This window comes from Stegostoma tigrinum, chromosome 11 (assembly GCF_030684315.1).
Source record: "Stegostoma tigrinum isolate sSteTig4 chromosome 11, sSteTig4.hap1, whole genome shotgun sequence".
In the NCBI taxonomy this organism is placed as follows: domain Eukaryota; kingdom Metazoa; phylum Chordata; class Chondrichthyes; order Orectolobiformes; family Stegostomatidae; genus Stegostoma; species Stegostoma tigrinum.
Window position 1 is genome coordinate 52,295,798 of NC_081364.1, and position 25,643 is coordinate 52,321,440.

Genomic DNA, 25,643 nt, shown 5'->3' on the forward strand with positions numbered 1-25,643 from the left:
GAAGAGAAACTGATGAGAAATAAAATTTACCTTTGGCATCTACCTGCTCATGCTTTTGTAATTGTCAGCTGTTTTTGCTGGTTAAATTCACATTGATGGTAGAAGGACCTCGAACAGTAGAATGGAGCTATCAAAAGAATCTAATAGTTTCAAATTTCTCAGGGATCTGTGTTGGGACCACTGTTGTTTGTGATATGCGTAAATGATCAGGAAGAAGGTATAGATGGTATGAGTAGCAAGTTTGCAGATGACAGTAAGATTGGTGGTGTAGCAGATAATGAAGGGGACTGTCGGAGAATGCAACAGAATACGGATAGATTGGAGAGTTGGGCGGAGAAATGGCAGATGGATTTCAATCCAGGCAAATGCGGGATGATGCATTTTGGAAAATCCAATTCAAGAGCAAACTATATGGTAAATGGCAAAGCCCTGGGGAAAACTGATGCACAGACACATCTGGGTGTTCAGGTCCATTGTACCCTGAAGGTGGCAATGCAGGTGGATAGAGTGGTCAAGAAGGCACACGGCGTGCTTTCATTCATCGGAGGGGGTATTGAGTACAAGAGTTGGCAGGTCATGTTACACTTGTATAGGACTTCAGTTCGACCTCATTTGAAACACTGTGCACAGTTCTAGCCGCCACATTACCAAAAGGGTGTGGATGCTTTGGAGAGGGTACAGAGAAGGTTCACCAGGATGTTGCCTGGTATGGAGGGTGCTAACTATGAAGAGAGGTTGTGTAGATTAGGATTATTTACATTAGCAAGATGGAAGTTGAGGGGGGACCTGATTGAGGTCTACAAAATCATGAGGGGTATAGACAGTGTGAACAGCAAGAAGCTTTCCTCCCCCCACCCCCCCGAGTGGGGGACTCAATTACTAGGAATCACAATTTCAGGGTAAAAGGGGAAAAGTTTAGGGGAGATATGCGTGGAAAGTTCTTTATGCAGAGGGTGGTGGGTGCCTGGAACATGTTGCCAGTGGAGGTGGTAGAGGTGGGCACAATAGCATAATTTATGATGTGTCTAGACACATACATGAATGGACAAGGAGCAGAGGGATATAGATCCTTGGAAAGTAGGCGACAGGTTTAGACGGAGGATCTGCATCGGCGCAGGCTGGGAGGGCCGAGGGGCCTGTTCCTGTGCTGTAATTTTCTTTGTTCCTTTTGTTCTTTAACATTTCAGGTTTAGAGACCCTTCTTCAGGACTGACCTAGAGAATACATGACATGGAAATCGGGACAGGTGTCTGCCGACTTCAGCTTGCTGCTTGTTCCGAGGGACCTCCATGTTGCTTGGGACCAATTAGCATCTCTGGGCACAATCCATGAGCACCAGCCACACACACACCCTTTGTCCACAGACATTGGCATCTGACATTTGCCACCCGGACAACCATCATGGCACTTCTCTGATAGAATGCAGCATACTCAGGAAGCAAAGACCTGCGTTGCAGGATACACTGGCAACTAGCGTTGTAAGGCTGCAGCAAGGACACTGTTCACAGGAGCAGGCACCCATCTCCGGGATACTCACCTGCTGTCCTGGAACCCCCTCACTTAGTGCCTACATCACCCTAGTCTAGCCATACAAATTAGTGCAGGCACACAACCAGGCAAGACAACCAGATGGTGGAGCTGGAGGAACACAGCAGGCCAGGCAGCGTCGGTGGAACAGGAAAGTTAATGCTTCGGGTTGGGACCCTTCTTCAGAAATCTGCAGAAAGCAACGTCTGCAGTTCTTACTATCTCCAGGTCAACCAGATTGCCTTACTAACAGTGGTCTTAAGTCTAGGAGACATGCATCTTGCTGCAGTGCAGAACGCTGAATCGTGCTTTCAGTTGATCCACGTGCCAGCAGCACATACTGCAAAAACATCGTCTGTGCAGCAAGCAGGCAGCCATGTCTCAAAGTCTTAGGAGAACAATTCTCACTAAAATCTGTGGAGGCAACAGTGAGAGGGTCCTGGCACGGTGAGGCAAGGGCAGCTTCCAGGGATTGTCTATGGTCAGGCATCTGCTCCAGGAGTTCCTGATCAACGCTCCATGCCCCTGCAATCTGGCAGTGGGGTGTCACAGTCAGTCCTAGGTTTGTGTATTGGTCAGTCCAGGTGGAAGGCCGACCACAGTTGGTGAGATGTACAGCCGTGTGTCAAAGGTCCAGGTACTTCTCTTCTGGAGCTGTTGGTTTGGTAACTCAAGGTGGAGCTAGACCCAGCCAGCCTGAGAGCTGTCTGCAGAAAGAAACTGGGTAGGGTATCGAGGGGGCTGTCGCGTTATTCTTCTGGATTGTAGGCTGCAAGAGGAAGGGGGGTAGGGGGAGGAGGACAAATGTGAAGAGAGCAAAGACTCTGCAAAGAGAGAACATTGGAAAGGATGACTGGGAAGGGGGAAACTTGTGGGAGGGGCTTTTCTCCATGGTCGGGAACCCTCTGGCTTCAAGGGGTTAGGGTGTGTGGTGGTGTTGGCAGTGGATGACCACATCTGGCATAGTCCCCCTGGATGCCAGGAGATTTGGGGATGGGTGTGTGCAGAAAGAATGGTGGCCAGGCTTTTGGAGAGAGATTAGGTGGAGAGCTGGGGAGGTGCAAAAGCTCCCAAATTTGGACTCCTCACCTGACCAGGACCACCAAGTTCCTGTCAGAATAACGATGCCATCTTCTCCTTCTCCAACATTTTTAATGACCATCCTTGACCAAGGGGATTGACATAGCTCTGTTGGCTAGAAGGCTGGTTTGTGAAGTAGAGTGGCATCACCAACGTGGATTCAATTCTTGCTCCAGCTGAGGTTATCACAAAGGATTCTCATTCTTGACCTCATCCTTCACCTGAGGCTTGGTGACCCTCTACTAATCGCCTCTGTTGCACACGCTGTCATGAGAGAACAGTCGTATGGTATGATGATGGCAACTTTACCTCTACAGCGCCATAAGTTCAAGGCAGCTCACTGCCACGTTCGAGGGCAATTAGAAATCGATAATAAATGCTGGCCTGGCCAGTAATACAGGTATTCTGAGTAAAAGTAACTTGTTTCTTTATACATGATATTTATAGACTCTCACTGTGTCTTGGATTAATTACCTGATTTTATTTTCCCTTGTTGCTAATTGTCCCTCCGAGATGAAATGAGCTGAAATGGAGTCATTTGGCACACAATTACGTCAATAACAACCTTGTGTGGGTCAAGATACCACACTGATTCTCATGGATACTTGAAAACAGCTAGTTGGGTGAAGATTTAGTACATCTGTCAACTTGATAGCCACTAGGATAAGATGAGCAGCCACCCCCTCAGCTCACAGGTCCTGTTGGCCCAGTTCTGGCACATCCTCACTCTGTGGCCGCAATGTGCCTCACTCGTCTGAAGGGAATGGCATTGATGAAAATGCCTTGTGTCTTTAGAGCGCGTCTTCTTCCTGCGGAGGCTGTTGGGCAGCTGCTAGTGCATCTGTTCCTCTTCCATTTCCCTCTCCTTTTGTTGCATTATAGCTGCAGTGACAATGATCGCTACTGTGGCAGGATCCACTGGTCACAGTTCCAAAGCAATGTCAGAAATAGGGGAATATCAGAAACAATACGACTAATTTGTGTAGTAATGCTAGTCACCTGAGCAATCGGCATTGACCTCACACACAACTGACACAGCCTACTCCTCAATATAGTGAGACATGGAAGACTCGTGACAAGGGAGATCAGGGAATGCTTGGACGTTGGACGTCATGGATCTTATTCCAACACATGCAGTACAAGCAACATCATGCAAATACGGGAGAGATTGTAAATTCAGTAGGATTACTGAAACCTGCCTTTCCCTCCCAAGAAAGGCAGCATTGTATGTGAGAGCATGTTGGTGAATACTTACAGTTCACGGTGAATGAAATGAAACTCCTTGTTCTGTTGAGCCAGAATTGTCTTTGTGAATTGTGGCCCGCAGGTGATAGTTTTAAAGTTGCCTGTGATAATGAGAGATAATTGTGATCAACCTGTAATGATGATAGAGATGGTCAAGATTAATGGTGGTCAGGATTTGTATCCTGCAACTTAGGACACTGTATTGGACAAAGATGGAAGGTAACACAGCTCACACTTCATTGAGTGAGTTACAGGCTTATCTGAGTAATCTGGCCTCAAACCTTCATGTTACTTTTCTCCCCTGCTAACTACATCAGTATTAAGCATGTGTACACTCTTGTAGCATGTTATTGATAAACTCTCATTGGAAGATGAGGATGTAAATATATTATCCCTGTGCCCCAGCTGTACAACTTGGATGTGCCAGTCACTGTGCTGCACTGTTTCCCCCCCACTCCATCAGAAACAAGGTAGTGGTGACCATCAATGGGTGGCACAGTGGCTCAGTGGTTAGCACTGCAGCCTCACAGCTCCAGGGTTCAATTCCTGCCTCTGGCGACTGTCTGTGTGCAGTTTGCACATTCTCCCCGTGTCTGCGTGGGTTTCCTCCGGGTGCTCCGGTTTCCTCCCACAGTCCAAAGATGTGCAGGCTAGGTGGATTGGCCATGCTAAATTGCCCGTAGTGTTCAGGGGTGTGTGGGTTATAGGGGGATGGGTCTGGGTGGGATGCTTCAAGGGGCGGTGTGGACTTTGTTGGCCAAATGGCCTGTTTCCACACTGTAGGGAATCTAATCTAATCTAAAACGTCCCTTTCCCACCCACAGTAACCCATGTCACTATTGTCTCCCACCCTTAAGGTCCATTTCATGGACTGAAGCAAAGTGTATCTGAGGACTCCTCGCTTGGCCTCCTAGCACGCGCTCACTCACTTTATACCTATTTGAATGCTCAGTGTTTCAGCCTTGGCTTCTTTGTAATTTGTTGTCTCGTTGACAGTGGACAGGCTCATCATATTTCTGTGTTGCCTTGACTTTTGGTTCAGGCACAAAACAAAGCAGCTTGTCATGGTCCGCAAAGATCAGGCAAAGCTGCAGACAGCTGCTGTGTGTTACTCTGTTACGTCAATCTTACCCTTGCAGCATGTGCCGGGGCTTATGAGACAACCACGTTGAGTGCTTCATGCAAATGGCCATGTCTCAAAGGCTAAAGCAAGTCACCCTCTCTCAAATAGAGGAGGAAGAGCAGTCATCACTTGAGGGGTGTCACCACAGTCTGCCGGGGGCAGCGTCTGATCTCAATCCAGGGGCTTGGACATGGTCAGTCTGCGGCTTTGGACAGTTAGGGTCAGTGGCCCCATATCAATGTAGGGGAGTGGGCCACAGTCATTCCTGCAGGTCCATTACATCCAGAGATTTGACGTAAGTCGGTCAGGGAGTTGCACAGATATTAGTCAGGGGTACAGTTACCCATATGTATGTCAGTCAGCATACCAATGAATAGCTTCCAGAGGTCCACGCAGCAGTGATTAACTTTACTGGGAAGTTGGTGCCATGATGCTGATGTATGCTCGATGCTGAACTCTGTGGACAGGAAGCACAGGAGGTTGTATGTCCTAGGATGTAGCGGATCACTGGAAGATGGAAGCCTGGAGGAACCCATTGTGACTTTTATGTGTTGTCCCTGTCCCGTTTCTCTGCACCATGTGGGAGAACGGGAGATTGCATAGAAATTGAGAGTTTGGGTACGAAGGAGATGCGATTTTCATTGGCCTGCATGTTATGATTCTGCTTCATTCGTGGGAAGAATCAGAGAATCCCTACAGTGTGGAAACAGGCCCTTCAGCCCAATAAGCCCACACTGCCCCTCAGAGCATCCTACCCAGTCCTGTCCCCTATAACCCATCTAATCTAAACATTCCTGAACATTATGGGCAATTTAGCATGGCCAATTCACCTAGCCTGCACATCTTTGGTTTGTGGGAGGAAACCGGAGCACCCAGAGGAAACTCACGCAGACACAGGGAGAACGTGCAAACTCCACACAGACAGTCACCCGAGGCTGGAATTGAACCCAGGTCCCTGGTGCTGTGAGGCTGCAGTGCTAACCACTGAGCCACCACGCTGCCCTGGTTCTCTTGACTAATGTTTAATATTTTTAGGGGCCTTGTAATCGATTCAGAATGGAGTAATAGTTAAGGCTTTCTTTGTCTCTGCTATTCAATTTTCTGTTTAAGGATTTATAAACATCAGGGGGCCTGATGCCCAAGTTGAGAATGAACGACTTGACTATCATGCAGTTGGTAAAGTGAGTGAAGTAGTAACTCTGGCAGACATATGATCTCCTGCACTCTGTTAATCTTGGATTATGAAGTAAGAATCAAGTTTATTAAAAAATAAAAGTACTGAAATTCAATTACGTCAATGGTAATATTGGTCGAATTCAACTTGAGTCTGTTTTGTAAATATTGGTTTAAAACTTCTCACAATCTGAAATAGTGTTTTGAGAAAGTGTTTGTAAATAAAATTGGATAATGTTGCCTTTCGCCTCAAGCTTAGCAGCTGTATAACAATGCAAGTGTTTACACAACAAACATTGTGGGAACATGGTCAGATAGTGACAAAGGTAGATCTAATACAATGTCTTTACAATCAAGACAAACTATATTGCAACAGAGAAGGTGATTCACTTTAAACAAAGTTAAAATGGTACGAAATCTGAAGTAAAAACAGAAAATATTGTTAATGCAAGACATGTAGAAAGAAAAGTTGGGTAAATATTTTGGGTCAATTACTTTTTCAACAGAACTGAAAGGATCAAAGAGCGTGATTGACTTTGGGAAAGTACAAAGGCGGGGAAAAAGGGTCCCAACCCGAAACATCAGCTTTCCTGCTCCTTTGCTGCTGCCTGGCCTGCTGTGCTCCTCCTGCTCCTCCAGCTCCACCCTGTGTTGTTTCTGACTCCAGCATGGGCAGTCCTTACGGCCTCGACAAAGGCAGGGAAAACGGTTGTGAAGGGGAAGTGGGAATTAGAGAGAGGTTACTGATTGATTGGGTGGAAAGCAGGTGAGATTAAATAAGCAAAGCAATATTGGTGAAAGGCAGTAAACAGTGGTAAGTTAACAAAGTGTGGAGCTGGATGAACACAGCAGGCCAAAGCATCTCAGGAGCACAAAAGCTGACGTTTCGGGCCTAGACCCTTCATCAGAGAGGGGGATGGGGAGAGGGAACTGGAATAATTCGGGAGAGAGGGGGAGGCGGACCGAAGGTGGAGAGAAAAGAAGATAGGTAGAGAGGAGAGTATAGGTGAGGAGGTAGGGAGGGGATAGGTCAGTCCAGGAAAGACGGACAGGTCAAGGAGGCGGGATGAGGTGGGAGGTAGGAAATGGAGTTGCGGCTTGAGGTGAGAGGAAGAACAGGTTTGGGAAGCGGAGACAGGCTGGGCTGGTTTTGGGATGCAGTGGGGGGAGTGGAAGAGCTGGGCTGGTTTTGGGATGTGGTGGGGGAAGGGGAAATTTTGAAGCTTGTGAAGTCCACATTGATACCTTTTTGGGCTTCAGGGTTCCCAAGCGGAATATGAGTTGCTGTTCTTGCAACCTTCGGGTGGCATCATTGTGGCACTGCAGGAGGCCTATGATGGACATGTCGTCTGAGGAATGGGAGGGGGAGTTAAAATGGTTCGCGACTGGGAAGTGCCGTTGTTTGTTGCGAACCGAGCGTAGGTGTTCTGCAGTGGTACGTTAGTCAAGTTTAATACAAAGATAAGTCTAGAGGAGACAAACAGCTGTAGAAAATAACACAAGAGGGTGAGGGAATGAGAAATCGGAGAGGGAAAGGCCACTCTGGTCTTGAATTGTGAAAAATGAAAGAAGATGGACCCCAGGGGGTGACCAAGAGTAAGTTCACAACACAGGAGCTAGGGCCCCGCTGTTAAACATGGCTGCCATGGCAGATGCACCCTCAGCATGAGTAACGGGGGAGGGGAGAATTTTAACAGGGGTTCAAGCTGATTTGGATTGCATTTCCAAATCTCTCTCAGTGCAGCAGGTTAAACAAAAGCTGATGGGCTATTTAAATTACTGTGCTCATTTTAAAAGTAGCAGCCCAAAAAGGACAGCTCCTGAAGGGAAATCTGAGCAGATAGTTTAGAGCAGGAAAGTACACGGTCTATTAAAACAAAGCAGAAATGATCCACCAAAATTCCAAACATGGTCAGCACTTTGAAGACTACCCCAAGGGATTTTTCCACATGTTCTTGGGTTTCATTGGTCCTAACAACCTTACGTACGTTTATTTAAAATACACAGCACTTTGCTGCAGGATACGAGTTCCGGAACCAAGAGGTTATAGGGATCGAGTTCCGGAACCATGAGGTTATGCTGCAGCTGTACAAAACTCTGGTGCGGCCGCACTTGGAGTATTGCGTACAGTTCTGGTCACCGCATTATAAGAAGGATGTGGAAGCTTTGGAAAGGGTGCAGAGGAGATTTACTAGGATGTTGCCTGGTATGGAGGGAAGGTCTTATGAAGAAAGGCTGAGGGACTTGAGGCTGTTTTCATTGGAGAGAAGAAGGTTGAGAGGCGACTTAATTGAGACATATAAAATAATCAGAGGGTTAAATAGGGTGGATAGGGAGAGCCTTTTTCCTAGGATGGTGACAGCGAGCATGAAGGGGCATAGCTTTAAATTGAGGGGTGAAAGATATAGGACAGATGTCAGAGGTAGTTTCGTTACTCAGTAGTAATGGAATGGAACGCTTTGGCTGCAACGGTAGTAGATTCGCCAACTTTAGGTACATTTAAGTCGTCATTGGATAAACATATGGATGTATATGGAATAGTGTAGGTTAGATGGGCATCAGATCGGTATGACAGGTCGGCACAACATCGAGGGCCGAAGGACCTGTACTGTGCTGTAATGTTCTATGTTAATTCTATACAGGTTTATAAGCAACATCTGATATTGTGTATGTGCAGTGGCAATCAACTGATTGGAGCAGCCTTTGCCTCCCATTAACCCAGAAGGAATCCCACACTGTTTATTGCCACTAATTATGGTGCAGCCATCCTCCATTGCTAACATGTTCAATAGCAAATGGGTGGGTTGAAGAAGTTGTAAAACTGTTATATTTAGGAGATACTGGATTTTTTCTTTGGTTTTAGTAGCTTTCTTCTCCTTCCTAACTACCACCGCTCTACCCACCCAAACAAAACTCCAAATGTTTTATTTTGAAGATGTTAAAAGTTATTATTCCACAGATATGAGCTGCTGTTCATTATCTTTTCCAATAGTCTGTCTTCCATTGTGATTGCACTAGTTTGCTATTAGAACAACAGGTCTGGTAAATTAAACGGACATTTTCCAAATCTTTGATTCAATTATAACTAGGGTGGCATGAAGGAAATGTGTTGAGAAAGTCAGACTTAGTTTTTGCTTTATAGAACATAGAGCATAGAACAGTACAGCACAGAACAGGCCCTTCAGCCCACAATGTTATGTCAAGCTTCCTTAGATAAAGGGGTCATAGAGTTAGACAGCACAGAAGCAGAACCTTCAGTTCATGCTAGCCAGATATTCCCATGTGACTGAGTCGCATTCAGCCCATATCCCTCCTAAACGCTTTCTATTCATATACCCAAGTCTCCAGTTTATTTTGAGGCATTATAAAAGGAGGGTCAAGATATTAATCAGGGTACAGCACTTCCCCGTTTTAGCAGGGATTGCAACATACTGATCACGGATGAGGATGGTTTCGGTACTTAAGTGATAGCCAATCCAGCTCAAATTGTCTCCTGACACAATGTGCAGCATCATGTAAAGAAAACTAATAAGTTGGGCAAAGGCAGTGAGCAAGGAAAGGAAGTGCTTTCTTCCTGTTGAGGATCAATCATGTATCACATTTATAGAAATGAATGCACCATTCAAATTTTAAACATCTTTTGTTTCAGGTGCATGCATCAAAAACAATTATGGGACAAATCTCATAAGTATCATGAAATTATTATAAAATACAAAGTTAAATCAAGGAGGGTCCAAGACAATTGGTAATCAGCAATCTACATGATATCAAAATATGATGTACTGTGATTCCACGTTTAAATCCTTCCTGCTTTACATTCCAGTTATACATGCTGAGTTGTTAGTCAACTGCTACTTAAAGGTGTTACCTGTTTATCCCTGAATGTCCTAATGAGTCAGTTTGGATTTTTCCAGTGATTTTCTTGAGTGCTGCAGTTTTTTGATTCTTCTGTATTTTATCCCTCCATGGTAGAAGGAAGGATCAGTGGGTGATCAGTTTATGCACTTTGTTTGACTTTTTTTTGTAATCCAGATATGCATTATTTCCAATTTGAGTTTAATTTTGAAAACTTGGGAGGTACTTCCTTACTTGTGCATCATTATTCTGACTTGCATTTTTCCAAACTAGTGAAGTGTCAGGATCTCCAGATCCCCCTCAGCGTAACGCCAGCAAAACTAACGGAAAGATTTGATCAGAGATAATAGGTACTGCAGATGCTGGATAATCCAAGATAACAAAGTGTGTAGCTGGATGAACACAGCAGGCCAAGCAGCATCTCAGGAGCACAAATGCTCCTGACATGCTGCTTGGCCTGCTGTGTTCATCCAGCTACACACTTTGTTGTCTTAGAAAGATTTGACTTTGATTTTCCATGGGCGAAGGCACCAGAGATTTCAGCTAACTTTTTTTTTCACAGCGGTTTGGGCTCTGAAAACAAGCCAGAACTACAGCGAGTGCTGGAATACAGACGGAGGGATCAGTTGATTCGACAGAGAAAGGAGGAAGAGGAGGCACGGAAAATAAAATCTCCATTTGAACTTCAGCTTCAGAAAAGACAGCAAAGATTAGCACAGGTTTGTGTTGAATGTGCATCGTGCCTTTGAGAGAATTCTTCATCTTGAGGACTCTGTGAGCTTTGCGTTTACAATATTACAACCTTGCCTAACATTGACCTGCAGTGAGTTTGCAAGCTTTTGGTTTGGTGAATAACTTTTTTTAACTGTTTTAGCTAAACTAATCTACAGAATTAATCAAAGTTTAAAAGCAATTCATTATTGTTATTATCATTATTGTTATTATCATTATTGTTATTATTGTCATGACAGCTTGAACAAACAGATCTTCTGTAGAATTTTCAATGTGTTGTGATATCTGTTTTTGCTCTAGTTCCTATGGATTTATGTGGATTTTTAGGCACAATCTCAAAAGATATTTGATGTAACCCCAAAACAATCCCCAGCCTCCACACCCAAGGTGTTCTGGGACTATGTCTGAAGGGATAGGCCTGCCATCTAAATGAAACACACTGAAAGACCTGCTCTTAGCTGGCCTAATCTCTACCTTCTGAGTTTCAGACTGCCAGGGAATCTAATTTTCGGAGTGCAGGCAGTTAGACAGCTGCCTTGAGGAAATGGACAACTACGAGCTACGCCTCACTGCAGTCCCGGCAGCACTTGGGATTCCTTGCACTATCCGGCATTTTTGCCATAGCAGAGGCGTCAACCCTCTTGACAAAAGCCTAGGCCATTATTTTTCTCAAGCACCGTTCATCAGTTATTCCTACTATCAACAGTTGTAACTAATAGCAGTTTGAGGATGAAATCAAGCAGATTATTCCCTTAATCCTAGTTTTTTCTGCTTCTGATGCTAACGGTTTAGCAACTGTTCAGTTTGTGTCCAACCAGCTGCATTTATTGTGGCATTAACCAAACCAATCTTGGTGATGACAATTATATTCTTCAGTTCAAGTATATTTTGTGTCTATGGTTACCTTAATGATTTCTGAAAGTGATGATCAGTACTGGGGAATTATGCTTTATCAGCATGACTGAAACAATGATTGAAATGGTTGGGACAGGAGAATATCTACACAAAGCTCCTTGACTTTGTTTACTCTGATATGGCAAACAGTTGCATGTTCCAGCCTCAAGTTGCAAAATTCGCAGAGCCATTCCTACTTGTCTGTTTAATATAATGAGCTCATCTCTAATACAGGTATCCCCCTGGTGGGAACAGGACATACCCATGATAGTGATAGAACGGTTTGGAAAGCTGGCCCTGTGTACACCCATGTAGCAATGTTGATTAGAGTGTGTGACTGCCCCCCCATTTTGCTGCTGGTCCCTCTGAAGTGTTGCTGAAACTGCCTAATAGCACTGCACCTTCTCAACATTTTTTAAAATTTTATTGTAGAGGAAGGAATAAACTTTGCAGTTCTAAAGGAATCTGAGATGGAATGAATGGGTTTGGTTTGGATTGACCTGAGAAACTTTCCAATCTTCCCAGTAACAGTAGTCTAATAAGTCAGTAAATCCTTGATGATCTGTTAGTACTAAATCAAGAAAAGATAGCCATTAATCTAATATATAACTTAGGCACCTGATCAATTGCACATAACACTTCACAATATCTGTGGATCACTCATAGCAAGTTCTCGTCAAAACCTATGCAAAAATCCATTGTAAACAAACATATGTTGTAAATGTTGTCTTGCAGTTGGAACGAGAACAAGAGAGAAGTGGAGAAGAACAAGAGAATGCTCCTGAATTTATCAAAGTCAAAGAAAATTTGCGGAAAACCTCCATTTTCAGTACAGAAAAGAAAGCTGGTTAATGCTGTGCCTTGCTGCCCCACCTCAATTTAACTGATTGGTTAAACTCAGCACCGGTTCTACTTGACTGATTTACTATGCGATCACTATAAAGTTCTTTTGATGTTCTTGTCTGTCTTCAGAGAATAATGAAATATGAAATGTTTATTCTGCTGCGAATGGATGGCCAGCCTTTTTGGACATAAAGAATGTTGTTTCCAGTGACACTCACCAAATCTGGATATTTGGTGAACGCATTAAAGTGCTGCTCTATGGTGGCGATAGTTTGGAGAAAGATACAGCAGGTTAGGATCCATTGACACTGGATGAAGCTGGAAGGTGATTTGCTAAAGCAGAGTTTGAGTGGTCCATCAACACCGTAAATCCATTACATCCTGCTAAAGCTGATGATGTGATCTGCATTAATTTAATTATGTTCTCACAAACATTGTATGAGATGATGCAATGTACATAAGTAATTTCATAATTTTTATGCAAAGGTTCTTTGATCTAAATAACATCAATTGAATTTTTGCAGTAGTGATTCTTAACTGTTTAATGAGGACATAACAGAATGTTCCCTTTGACAGGATGGGATGGTGAGACATATACATTGTTGGGTTTTGTGTCATCAAAACACACTTTGTGCCTGCATCACAGTTTGACCAGATTTTAATGACTTGCGTTTCTTGATTCAACTGTATTTGAATTAAAAGGTTGCTACTAGAAGATTACATTATTGTAAATGCTGCATATGTATTTTACTATTAATCTTGAGCTCCTGATCAACAGTAAGATAAATGGAATGTAGAAGTATTTTATGGATATATCCTTGTATAGACGCACACATACAGCCTTCAGCTAAATTCACAAGAATCTGCCGGGAAGATTCAGAGCTGTAAGCTGCTGATTTTTAGTAATTGAATTTCAATAAAACCACAACTTGTATTTTGGAAGAATATACCCCATTTCTCAGTGGGGTAATTGTCTATACACATGGGTTGAAGTAATGATTGGGTCTGCACAGTTGTAACTTTTACAGTAAACGGAGTAACAATTGACCAAAACACTTTAGAAATATGTAAGCATCTTCCAGACAATATTTTAAATTCTGCACTAATTTTATCAAGACATTACGACAATAAGTTACTAGCTTGGTACATTTCTTCAATGCTTCATTCCCATTTTCAGTCTTCAGAAATCATTGAAAGTAACCCTACAGAATGTGTAAAATTTCATGGACGTGGCACAAGAAATAAAGTGACTACTGGTTTAAGGTCAAACTTTTTTTTAAAGTGCTCAAGTGGTTAATTAGTGCAGTATTTTTATATTCATGTTATTTGTTATATATTTCACACTACTAATGTATAGATTTTAGTAACAAGTAGTGTCAGGTCATGGATACAATGCTTACTGTAAATAAAACTTAATTGATTATGAATGTAACTCTGAAATCACTTAAAGTAAATTTGAGTTTGGGCTGCTGTTAGCTTTGCTGTCTGTGTATTAGATTCACTGGATATAAAATTGAAACATTTTCTTGCATTTTACTTGAATACAGTTGTGAAAAAGTACAACTTGGATAACACTGTTTAAATGACAGTTAGCATTGTTTATAATGGTAACAGCTATCTGTGTATGTTGCGCGAATGTTGCTTCTGAGATGTTACTGAATAGGTATTGACTTGTTGAGTACGTTTTCTCCCTGTCATATCACTATAGTAAACAATGGTTACATATGTCTAATAGAAAATGTCAAGCAGCACTAATTATGGAATGGAGTTTATTTTCTCACTGCTCATTTTTGGGGATTTTTTTTTCTGTGTATAAAATGTCTCTCAGTTCAAGTCACCATGAATATTATTATCGTAACTCAGTTCAATTATTAATAACAGGAAGAAAACATTTATATGTTCAGCTGTACCGACACCATCTATTAAGTTTGTGTCATTGTACCTTTAAAACTTTGAAATAAAATAGATGCTTATTTTACTTTGTGGAAACTTCTGGTTTAATTGGTTGGTATTTTTGTTTCAAAAATTATGACTACCATAATAATACAAAGTTTCAAACATTCCAAACAAGTTCAGAAATTACTGGAAAAGCTCAGCAGAACTGAGGAAGGGTCACCAGACCTGAAACGTTTAACTCTGACTTTTTTTTTCCTTTCACAGATGCTGCCAGACCTGCTGAGCTTTTCCAGCAAATTCTGTTTTTGTTCCTGATTTATAGCATCCACAGTTCTTTTGGTTTTCCAAACAAACTGCTGCTTCTACGTACAGACAACTATTGGGATCTTACAAAACTTACAGCTGAGGAGGATAAATTTTTTTGTCCTAGGTACCCAATCATGACCTCAAATAGTTTTAGATTGACCTATCAACCAATGAATTACACTTTGAAGTGTAATCATTATTCATGCAAAAACCAGGATGCACATAGTAAATTACCAAAAAACAGCAAATGACCAATGAAAAGAGATAATAGGAACTGCAGATACTGGAGAATCCGAGATAACAAGGTGTAGAGTTGGATGAACACAGCAGGCCGAGCAGGAAAGCTGACATTTCGGGCCTAGACCCTTCATGGGTCTAGGCTGGAAACATGTCCACACCGCCCCTTGAAGCATCCCACCCAGATCCATCCCCCTATAACCCACACACCCCTGAACACTATGGGCAATTTAGCATGGCCAACCACCTAGCCTGCACATCTTTGGACTGTGGGAGGAAACGAGAGTACTTGGAGGAAACCCACGCAGACACGGGGAGAATGTGCAAACTCCACACAGACAGTCGCCCGAGGCTGGAATTGAACCCGTGTCCCTGGCACTGAGGCTGCAGTGCTAACCACTCAGCCACCATGCTCAGTGTGAGGTAGCTTAGCTTATCTTTGTCACTGTCACGTAAGAGGTGTTTACTTTTTGGATACTGTGACAGATGTGGAAATCTGATGGGAGTAATTCCGATTATTGGTTTCTGGGATAGATATGACCCTTCAGGGTCTAGGCCCGAAATGTCAGCTTTTGTGCTCCTGAGATGCTGCTGGGCTGTCAGACAAGATCACTGGCTTGGCATTGGTGGATCTGACCGAGAATGTGCGTATCACAAATGGGAAATCTATCCTTGAGCTGATTAAACCTGTGCGGCTCCGACTAGGTGTATCTGTACTGCGCTCCATCTGCAGGTGTGCTAAAGATGCTTGGCAACTTTAACTCTTCCATCAAGAATCTGGACAAGGAGTCAGTTTGCTGTCAGCCCCTCCAGATCATCCATCCACGTCAATGATACAATGAAAGTAACTGGCCAGAATGATTGGCCTGGATGACAATGGGAGCTGCCGTAGTATGGCCAGCAACTCTCTGCTTGCCAGTAGGGTGTACACATTCATTAATCTCAGCGGACTGTTTTTGTTTGCTGTCAGCAGAGCTGGAGCTTGACTACCTAGGAATAGCAGAGTCGGTTTGCAATGCAGGTGACTGGGTGAGGCTACCATGAAGACTCCCCTTCTCAATCTCTCCCTCTTTGCCATTATCAGGTGTCTCATGAGAGGGCAGCCCCTACAGTCTGGTGAGACTAGGGCAACTTTTAAATTTTGTCGGCTCTTAGGTGAAAGTTATAAACTGATTCAAACTAAGCTTTTCCGTCCTTAACAGTAAAAATCCCACATGAGAGAGCAGTGTTATAGGCTAATTAACAAGATAATGATTGCAGGGCACTGACAGTCGAAGTCATGAGGTGGATGTGCTGATGTTGGAGTGGGAAGGAAAAAGTCAGAAGTCACATGACACCGGTCCAACAGGTTTATTTAAAGCTTGTGGTTTCAACCTGATGGACTATAACCTGGTAGGAGCAAATTACTGCAAGTGTTGGAAGCTGTACTGAAAACAGCTGCTGGAGGTCCCATCAGGTTAAACAGCGTCCATGGAGAGAGAGCAAGTTAAGGTTTCGAGTTATAAATGACTCTTCACCAGAGCTGGTGAGGTGTGGGGAGTGGAGGTGGGCAGTATTTGTGCTGAAATTTTTTAGGGGGTGGGGTGCACCACCTCACCCCTTCCCACTCCAACTACAGGAAAAGCACTGTTTCTCCTCCACTTCTGCTCTCAGAACCACAACATGGTCCTCACGTGTGTAACTTCTTAAGGTCTCAGCGTCCCGGCAACTTGTGAGCTCTCCCATTGGACAAGGGGAGGTGGATTGGCACAGGGTACAACGAATCCGCACAGGAATGTGGCGGGATGCGCCAATAGGAGGGGGCTGTGGGCGGGGCCAGTTTGCGGAGAGGCATGGCGGCGGGAGACCGGCGTATGTCCGAAGTCCGGCCAGCGGTTATCAACCCGGACATTGCAGTCGAGAGAACGGCTCCGTCCTTCCAGGTGGAGAAGTTAGTGAGTCTGTTAGATGGCGGCGCCGAACGCACTCGCATCCGGAGAACGGTCGGTGAGTCCACGGAATCGGGAACAGTGCCAGTTGGAACTGGGGTGGGTGACAGTGCCCGCTGGAACGGGGGGCGGGGGAGGGGTGACAGTGCCCGCTGGAACTGGGGGCGGGGGAGGGGTGACAGTGCCCGCTGGAACGGGGGGCGGGGGAGGGGTGACAGTGCCCGCTGGAACGGGGGGCGGGGGAGGGGTGACAGTGCCCGCTGGAATGGGCGACAGGAGTGGAGAGGGCCAGTGCCAGCTGGAACAGTCAGGGGAAAGAGTGCCGGCTGGAAGGTGTTGGGGCGTGGTCTTGGGGTAGCTGACAGTGTCCACTGCAAACAGCGGCGGGGGGTGGGTGGAGAATGGGGGAGCTGGCAGGGCTGCTGGAAGGGGCATCATGACAGTGCCCACTGGAACCCAGGAAATGTGGTGGCCCAGTGCCTCCTGCAAAATCAGGGCGGGAAGGGAGCAATGTCTGCTGTAACTGGCGGTGGGGTGTGGAGGAGTCATGAGGTACCCACGCCGGTATTCTAACCTGAAGGAGTTTTAGAGTGGCGACCTTAGTGTGGTTTCTGCTCTTCAGAATATTAATCCTTCCCCACCTCCATTTCTGATCCTGATTAGATTTCCCGATCACATAAACGTCTGGAGTTTGGGACTTTTCTTCATGTGAAAGTTTCAGATTTTCAACGTCCTCTGTATTTTACCTCTTCTTTAAAGAAGAGTTGATTAAATTTTACTTGAGGTACTGTTTACAATGTGTGATGAAAGGATACCAGTAGAGGACACTTTACAGGATTGATGCCCGAACTCGGAGGATGTACACACGAGAGAGTGAACATTGGAATAGACTGATAAGCTGAAACTCTTGCCTGGAAAAGCGGGTAATCTGACATAAATTAATTTATTAAGAGTTTTATGGCAGATGAAGGAGATTATGTTGTGAGGGGTCTCCAAGACTTAGGGTCATAAAAATAAGTAGACACAATTAAATGCAGTAAGGATTTTTTTCCGCACAGAGGTTTAAATGTAAAGTGTGGTAGCACACAAAATGGCTCTGATTAATGGAGTGTGTCCAATTATGATGAAACTGGTACATGCGGGAAAAACCATCAGAAGGCCATGATGACTGCATGGGGTAAGATAAGATGTAGGAAGGCCCCTACTGTAGATCATCTTTAGTCCTCTATCACGGGAACCTACTGCACTGTGTCTCGTCAGGATTTTTGAATGCATCTCGCATCCCAACACTTGAGCTAATAATCCAATCTCTTTTGTCTGTTGTATTGTCGGACAGCCCTGTAATGTCAAGCTTTTCTAGTGATTTTGATAATTCTGGCATTGCAAAGGTAACCTGATAGGACACTTGGTTTTTAGATTTTAGTAACTGTCAAACTCTTTTCTGTTTATTCTGATTCCCAAAGCGCACTCTTCCCTCTGGTGAAAGTATACTTTGCAGTCAAAGCATAATCTTACAGTAAATTTTGGGGGTATCTTTTGATTCAATTTTTCCTGTATTCTGTACCGAATGCATCCCTGCAATTGGCAAAATGACCTTAATACTCAGGCTGAACTATATTTTTTCATTTGATTACTTTGAGAGATGAAAGCTGCAAGATATAAGTTTAACTAGCATCTTTCATCTGTTGGTTGGAGACATTATTATGCGACAGTGGTCGTTTTGAATATTTTAAGTATGAAATGTTATTACGGATAAGTAAAAGTCTTTCTTTTTTTTAATGTAACGTCATTCAAAAAAATGTGGCCCATTTCTTGAGACACATACTAGGCACCTCCAGGGGAAGGCAGAGGCGAGAAGCAAGTCAGGAGCAGTGGAGAGAGGTCAATATGCAGAACGAAACATGTTTCACATTTTATGTCCTCTTTCATATCAATTCAAAACTGGTGATGAATTAATCAATTTAATCCCAGGTAGACAGGATAGTGGAAAGACATTTGGTATGCTTGCCTCATGTTGCAGCTGTACAAGACATTGGTTAGGCCATTTTTGGAAGATTGCATTCAATTCTACTCTCCTGCTTTCGGAAGGCAGTTATGAAAATTGAAAGAGTTCAGAAAAGATTTGCATGGATGTTGCCAGGGTTGAATTGTTTGAGCTATAGGGAGAGGCTGAATAGACAGGGGCTGTTTTCCCTGGAGTGTCAGAGGCTGAGGGGTGACTTTATAGAGGTTTATAAAATCATGAGGGGCATGGATAGGATAAATTGCCAAGGTCTTTTCCCCAGGGTGATGGAGTCCGAAACTAGTGGGCATAGATTTTAAGGTGAGGGGGGAAAGATTTAAAAGGGATCTAAGGGGCAACTTCTTCACATAGGGGTGGTGCCTGTATGGAATGAGCTGCCAGAGGAGGTGGTGGAGGTTGTTAAAAATGAAACATTTAAAAGGCACCCGGATGGGTTTGTGAATAGGAAGGATTTAGAGGGATATGAGCCAAATGCTGCAAATACAACTGGATTAATTTAGGATATCTATCAGCACTGAAGGGTCTGTTCCCATGCTGCACAACTGTATAATTCTAAGTAATATTGAATTATTTTGTTTCATATTTCTTTTCTTTCTTTTATTAGAGCATGTCATTATCGCTGATGCTGTATTTAGTCAAGAAAATCAGTATTTCTTGACACAGCCTGAGCAGTATGAGTTAGCTGTGAAAAAAGCTGTGCACCTGAGGCAGAAAATGGAGGATCTGGGATGGACTGATGATGGACCTGAGATGTGGTTTGCTTTTAGGTATATTTTGTAACAAAAAGTACTATATTTGTACATAAGAGCTCCCACTCCCTGCCCTTGCCTCAAACACAATTCTAGCAGTCTTGTTTCAGTGCTGCACCTAGGAAGTACATGAGTGGTCTGAACTCAAGTCTTTGTGGAAATGTTCTAGTCAAACACTTCTCCACTGAATTTTAACTAAGGTCAAAAACAGACCTGGTGGTGATGACCATGAATCCATTGCCAATTGTTGGTAACACCCATATGGATTCACTACTATCCTTTAGGGAAGGAATTGCCATCCTTATCTATTCTGTGACTCCAGGCCCACAACAATGTGGTTGACTCTTAACTGCACTCTGGGCAATAAATATGGGCCTAGCCAGCAATGCCCATATCCTGTAAATGAATTTTTAAAAAAATTCAGCACCCCTCCCACCCTTAAACCTGTGTTAACTCAGTATTCCTGATTTGGTAAAATAGAAACAAAAAATAACTGCAGATGCTGGAAATCTGAAATAAAAACAAAGTGCTAGAGAAACTCAGCCAGTCTGCAGAGAGAAAAAGAGAATTAGCATTTGAACCCCAATGCCCTTTGGTATTTCCTGTGTAGTGGGAGACCTCCTCTAATTGTATTACAGTAGTAACTAGACTTCTACTAGTCTAAACAAGAGAGTGGTCAGGTGCTGTATTATCCTATTTGTGCGTGTAATGTTTTCCAAAACAAAACTGTTGTCTTGAAAAGAATGAAATCTAACCTTCAAATGGAAGTGGGCGAGGGGGAATCTGCCTTCATTGGCAGTTGTCCCATGGCCATTGGCCACAATGTTTCAATTAAGTGAGCCTGAAGTGTTCAGGAAGGCTAGTCTGGTTCAAGACTAAAGCAGCCTAGCAGCCTGGTGTCTTGCATGCACATGGTCTGTTCATTGGTTGCATGTAGTCTGCACGGCGACAGAGTGGAAACTCTTGCAGCTTAAGAAGATTCCATAGTGATCTGGAAGTGCCTTGGTTGTCACGTTGCTTTGAATCTATCCCTGGGCCTCTGAAAAGTCAGCCAGAGACATAAAGTTGAACGTCGGCTCACTTTGACTGTTCTCATTTGAGACAAAGTATATATTATATATGCATTTCCAGGCAACATGCTAAAAGTCTGCTGCAGACCCTGAGATGAAGAAGTTGAGGTTGATAGTTACTTTAGTTGTCTTAAGTAAAGTGTGGTTACCTGGGTTTCAGCAGGCTGCACATGTCTGAAGTGATGTGCCAGTTCTCTGTTATCCTGGAAGCTGGTCCCCTGACTCCATTTGCTGTACTAGGGATATCATGTTGAGCAAATTGCACAGCTGTGTTCATTCCCTCGTTCCTATGGAGTGGTGAGTCAGTGAGGAAAGAGTACTTCAACCACTGCTGCTCATATGTCCTCCTCATCTGACATCTAGATAAACATTAGCAGCACCTATCCTAGACCCGTAAAAGTGTTGTTCAGATGTTGTTCAGCTCCTAAGTAATAGAAGTGACTTCCAAAGTAGCAGACATTCTCTCCAAAATAGCAAAATCACATTCTCCATTCAGATCCTGGGAGTAAAAGCCTTCACCTGGACTTTCGGGCGGCTCAGTGGTTAGCACTGCAGCCTCACAGCGCCAGGGACCCAGGTTCGATTCCAGTCTTGGGTAACCGTCTGTGCGGAGTTTGTACGTTCTCCCCGTGTCTGTGTGGGTTTCCTCCAGGTGCTCCAGTTTCCTCCCACAGTCCAAAGATGTGCAGGTTAGGTGGATTGGCCATGCTAAATTGCCCATAGTGTTCAGGGGTGTGAGGGTTATAGGGGGATGGTTCTGGATGGGATGCTCCACAGGGTATTGTGGACTTGTTGGGCCAAAGGGCCTGTTTCCACACTGTAGGGAATCTAATCTAAAGACAGCAGGTGTGGAATTGTGATTCTTAGATTTTTTTTTGCCAGTTATTTGGTCAGCTCCCATAATAGCAATTATAATCCCACTTTGGTTTCACTGACTAATTCTGGGAACCTGTGCATGCACAGTTTCTTTTTAAGGTTGAAAATCCTGGTTAAAATAGCTGTTAATTAAATAGCCTTGCATGTAAGATGAAATCCTGACTGTTCTCAGGTTTTTTCCACAGGTCAAGTACAGTGTCATTAAAAGCATGTGACAATTAGTTTGAGCCTTTGTGTGCTTTGAGTTTCAATGTGAACTCTAGCCCTCTCACTCAGATAATTAATATTTCCTATAAATATTTAGTTACTTATTGTTCTGTGAGTTGAAGATGGTAAAACATGATATTCACAAGCAAAATATAATTATGCAAGGTGTTATCTCAAATAAAGTAGCTACAAGCTTGGCAGCAAAATTATTTCTTTTGTTCATTTAGCTCAATCTTATGAAGTGCATCCAAATTCCTATTAGAGAGTGCTTGATTTATATGTCCTGTTTTCTTGATTTCAGAAAATCTTTTGTGTAGTATATCCAACATGGTAGCATTACCTAATTACTCCTTGTTCACATTGTTTTACATTCTGACCTGCTATAAAGATGTCTTTTTGGATATAGCTGAAACTGATTCAACTTTTTCTCCTCATTTTACCAACCTTTCTACAAACCAGAGGTAGCAAATCCTTGTCATGATATTTTCAAATCACCCTGTTCAGAGATGTTATGACCCACCTGAGAGCAGGTGGTCCAGCGTTAGGGATGCTACCATTGCACTGCAAGCAAACAAATTCTTCTCACTTCTACATTCTCAAGTGCACAAATCTCCTTTTAATTACCAGCACCATTCACAAAGAGCTTTGAAAGAGTCCTCTTGTGATGCAGTGGTAGTATTCCTACCCCTGAACCAAGAGGCCCAGGTTCAAGTCCCACCTGCTCCAGAGCTGTGTAATAATATCTCTAAACAGGTTGACTGGGAGGGTGGGGAGAGAAAGAAAAGACAAACAGCTTTGAGGCCTGTTGTATCAGAGATAATGGGAACTGCAAATGCTGTAGAATCCAAGATAATAAAATGTGAGGCTGGATGAACACAGCAGGCCAAGCAGCATCTCAGGAGCACAAAAGCTGACGTTTCGGGCCTAGACCCTTCATCAGAGAGGGGGATGGGGAGAGGGAACTGGAATAAATAGGGAGAGGCGGACCGAAGATGGATAGAAAAGAAGATGGGTAGAGAGGAGAGTATAGGTGAGGAGATAGGGAGGGGATAGGTCATTCCAGGGAAGATGGACAAGCTTGGGGACCGCTTTGCAGAACACCACCGCGCAGTTCGCAACAAACAACTGCACCACACAGTCGCGAACCATTTTAACTCCCCCCTCCCATTCCTCAGATGACATGTCCATCATGGGCCTCCTGCAGTGCCACAATGATGCCACCCGAAGGTTGCAGGAACAGCAACTCATATTCTGCTTGGGAACCCTGCAGCCCAATGGTATCAATGTGGACTTCACAAGCTTCAAAATCTCTCCCTCCTCCACTGCATCCCAAAACCAGCCCAGTTCTTCCCCTCCCCCTACTGCATCACAAAACCAGCCCAGCTTGACCCATCCCCCACTGCATCCCCAAGACCAGCCCAGCCTGTCTCCACTTCCCTAACATGTTCTTCCTCTCACCGATCCCTTCCTCCCACCTCAAGCCGCACCTCCATTTCCGACCGACCACCTCATCCCACCTCCTTGACCTGTCCGCCTTCCCTGGAATGACCTATCCCCTCCCTACTTCCTCACCTATACTCTCCTCTCCAACTATCTTCTTTTCTCTCCATCTTCGGTCCACCTCCCCCTCTCTCCCTATTTATTCCAGTTCCCTCTCCCCATCCCCCTCTCTGATGAAGGGTCTAGGCCTGAAACGTCAGCTTTTGTGCTCCTGAGATGCTGCTTGGCCTGCTGTGTTCATCGAGCTCCACACTTTGTCAGCTTTGAGGCCTGTTGTAACTCCGCGGTAGTATCCTTGTCTCTGAGCCAAGTGCCCAAGTTCAAGTTCCACCTGTTCCAGGGTTATGCAATAGCGTCTGTGAACGTGTTGAGTAGAAAATTATCTGTAAAAGCTTTTGAGGTTCACAGAATACAGCTGGATGAGAAGATAACAACCTGCGATATTGTGCCATTTACTTGAAATACTGGAGTTCACAATTTGCATTTTAAGTCTTTGTCAACTAGGTTTCATTTTTTAAAAAAATTAATTTAGAATACTTGCCATTCCTTCATATCACAAAATGTCACACTTTGAATCCTTCAGGAGGTATGAGATTTCCCTGGTAATTTTTAATCAAATATAATATATAATAGCCTTTCGCACTTCTCGTATTTTATATTTCCAGGAATCCTTACATTGGGCCCTAGTTGGCTGAATTTTCAAATTGAAATCGCATGTATTAGATTAACGCCAACAGCACGGGGTTTGATCCTTATTCAGATTGCGGCAGAGTTGCGGTCTGTTTCCTTGCCCTAACTACATTTGTTTTAAAGACCACAGCACATAGTCATGATTTCTCAGTCTTCAATGATCTGCCTTCAGGGCAAGGATTCAAGAGGTAGAACAAGGAGATTCCTCGAAATAAAGCAAAAAAGCTGTGAATGCTAGAGATCTGAAACAAATAAAAATAGCAATTTCTGGAGAAAATCAGCAGGTCTGGCAACTTATGTAGAGAGTAAATAGTTAATATTTTGAGTTTAGTGACTTCTATTTTGCTAATTCTGAAGAAGGGTCACTAGACTCACAATGTCAGCCTCTGCATAGATGCTGCCAGACCTGAGTTTCTCTTTCTTTTTAAAAATAATCCTTTGTTACCTATTTTGCAGATCTGTTTGTTAGTTTCTGTGAATTATTCTTATGCTCATCCCTGTTATGTGATTTGTGCTTGGCATTTTACTTGAGGAAAGCATTTTTGTCCTTCACTGTTTCCTTTGCCATCCACACTGGTCTCCCATTTTTCTCTCACTTGTGTTAGTTTGTGGTCCACTCTTTTCCTTCTAGCACAAACATGATGCTAAACTCAGTTGCATTGTGGTCAGTACTTGCAAATGCTCAAATTTCAGCTCTGATTTCAAAATGGCCAGGTTCTTTAATCACTTAGGTAAGCCATCCTCACCTGATCTGGTTTAAATGTGACTCCAGACCCACTAGTTGATTTTTAACTGTCTTTTCATAGGGACTGGTAACTGTTCCACTTAAAGGCATTTGGGGATGGGCCGACCCCATACATTCTATGAAATAATAAAGGGGGAGGGAAAAAAACCCTTTTAATCAAAATAAAGCATGTCTGGAAATCAAAAGGGAAGTAAATTATGTTCAATAAAAAGTCAAGGAATTGATTACACAGTATACCTCAAGCCAATGATAATTAGTAACATCAGAATGTACAATGTTCTAATAAATAGTGATATGAGATTGCTCAATGTGATGTATTTCTGTTGAGAAAAATGATCAAAACCAGAGATTTCCTGTTTCAAGATTAGTGGATGTCAACGGCTAGGCCACTATTTCTTGCCAATCCTTAATTGCCTTTGGTGAGCTGCCACCTTGAACTACTGTAGTTGATATGATATAGATACACTCAGTGCCGAAATGAAGGGATTTCCAGAATTTTGTTAGTGACAGTAAGGGAGCAGTGGTATGGTTCCAACTCAGGATGTTGTTGACCAGATTAAACTGTCAATATGGATTTTTGAAAAGGAAATCTTGCTTGACAAATCTACTAGAAAGCAACTAGTATGTTGGCCTTCATAGCAAAAGGATTCAAGTGCATGAACAGGGATGTCTTGCGCACTCCTTCAGGCCCTTGGTGAGCCCACACTTGGGGTATTGTGAGCAGTATTGTTCTCCTTCTCCGAGGCAGTCAGAAGTCACATGACATCAGATTATAAGTTCAACAGGTTTATTTGAAACCACAATCTTTTGGCGTGCTGCTTCTTTGTCAGGTGAAGTGACTTCACCTGCGCTTCAAAAGCTTGTGATTTCAAATTTGTTGGACTCTAACCTGATGTTGTGTGACTTATGACTTTATCCACCCGAGTCCACCACCAGGACCTCCA

At 43.6% G+C, this 25,643-nt stretch overlaps 2 protein-coding genes across 8 annotated transcripts in view; both read left to right on the plus strand.

The window, feature by feature from the left end:
- Nucleotides 1-14,408, plus strand: part of LOC125460126 (protein FAM107B-like) — a 183,758-nt gene extending 169,350 nt beyond the window's left edge. For all 6 annotated transcript variants that reach the window (XM_048547236.2, XM_059649649.1, XM_048547240.2 and 3 more), the window contains 2 exons: nt 10,566-10,722; nt 12,365-14,408. In XM_048547236.2, coding sequence (XP_048403193.2) covers nt 10,566-10,722; nt 12,365-12,481 — 274 coding nt within the window. In that variant the 3' untranslated portion in view covers nt 12,482-14,408. The remainder of the gene's footprint in view (nt 1-10,565; nt 10,723-12,364) is intronic.
- A 2,319-nt stretch (nt 14,409-16,727) lies between these two features.
- Nucleotides 16,728-25,643, plus strand: part of LOC125460594 (peroxisomal acyl-coenzyme A oxidase 2-like) — a 50,573-nt gene continuing 41,657 nt past the window's right edge. For both annotated transcript variants that reach the window (XM_048548224.2, XM_048548225.2), the window contains exons 1-2: nt 16,728-16,897; nt 19,467-19,629. In XM_048548224.2, the coding sequence (XP_048404181.1) occupies nt 16,744-16,897; nt 19,467-19,629 (317 nt within the window). In that variant the 5' untranslated portion in view covers nt 16,728-16,743. The remainder of the gene's footprint in view (nt 16,898-19,466; nt 19,630-25,643) is intronic.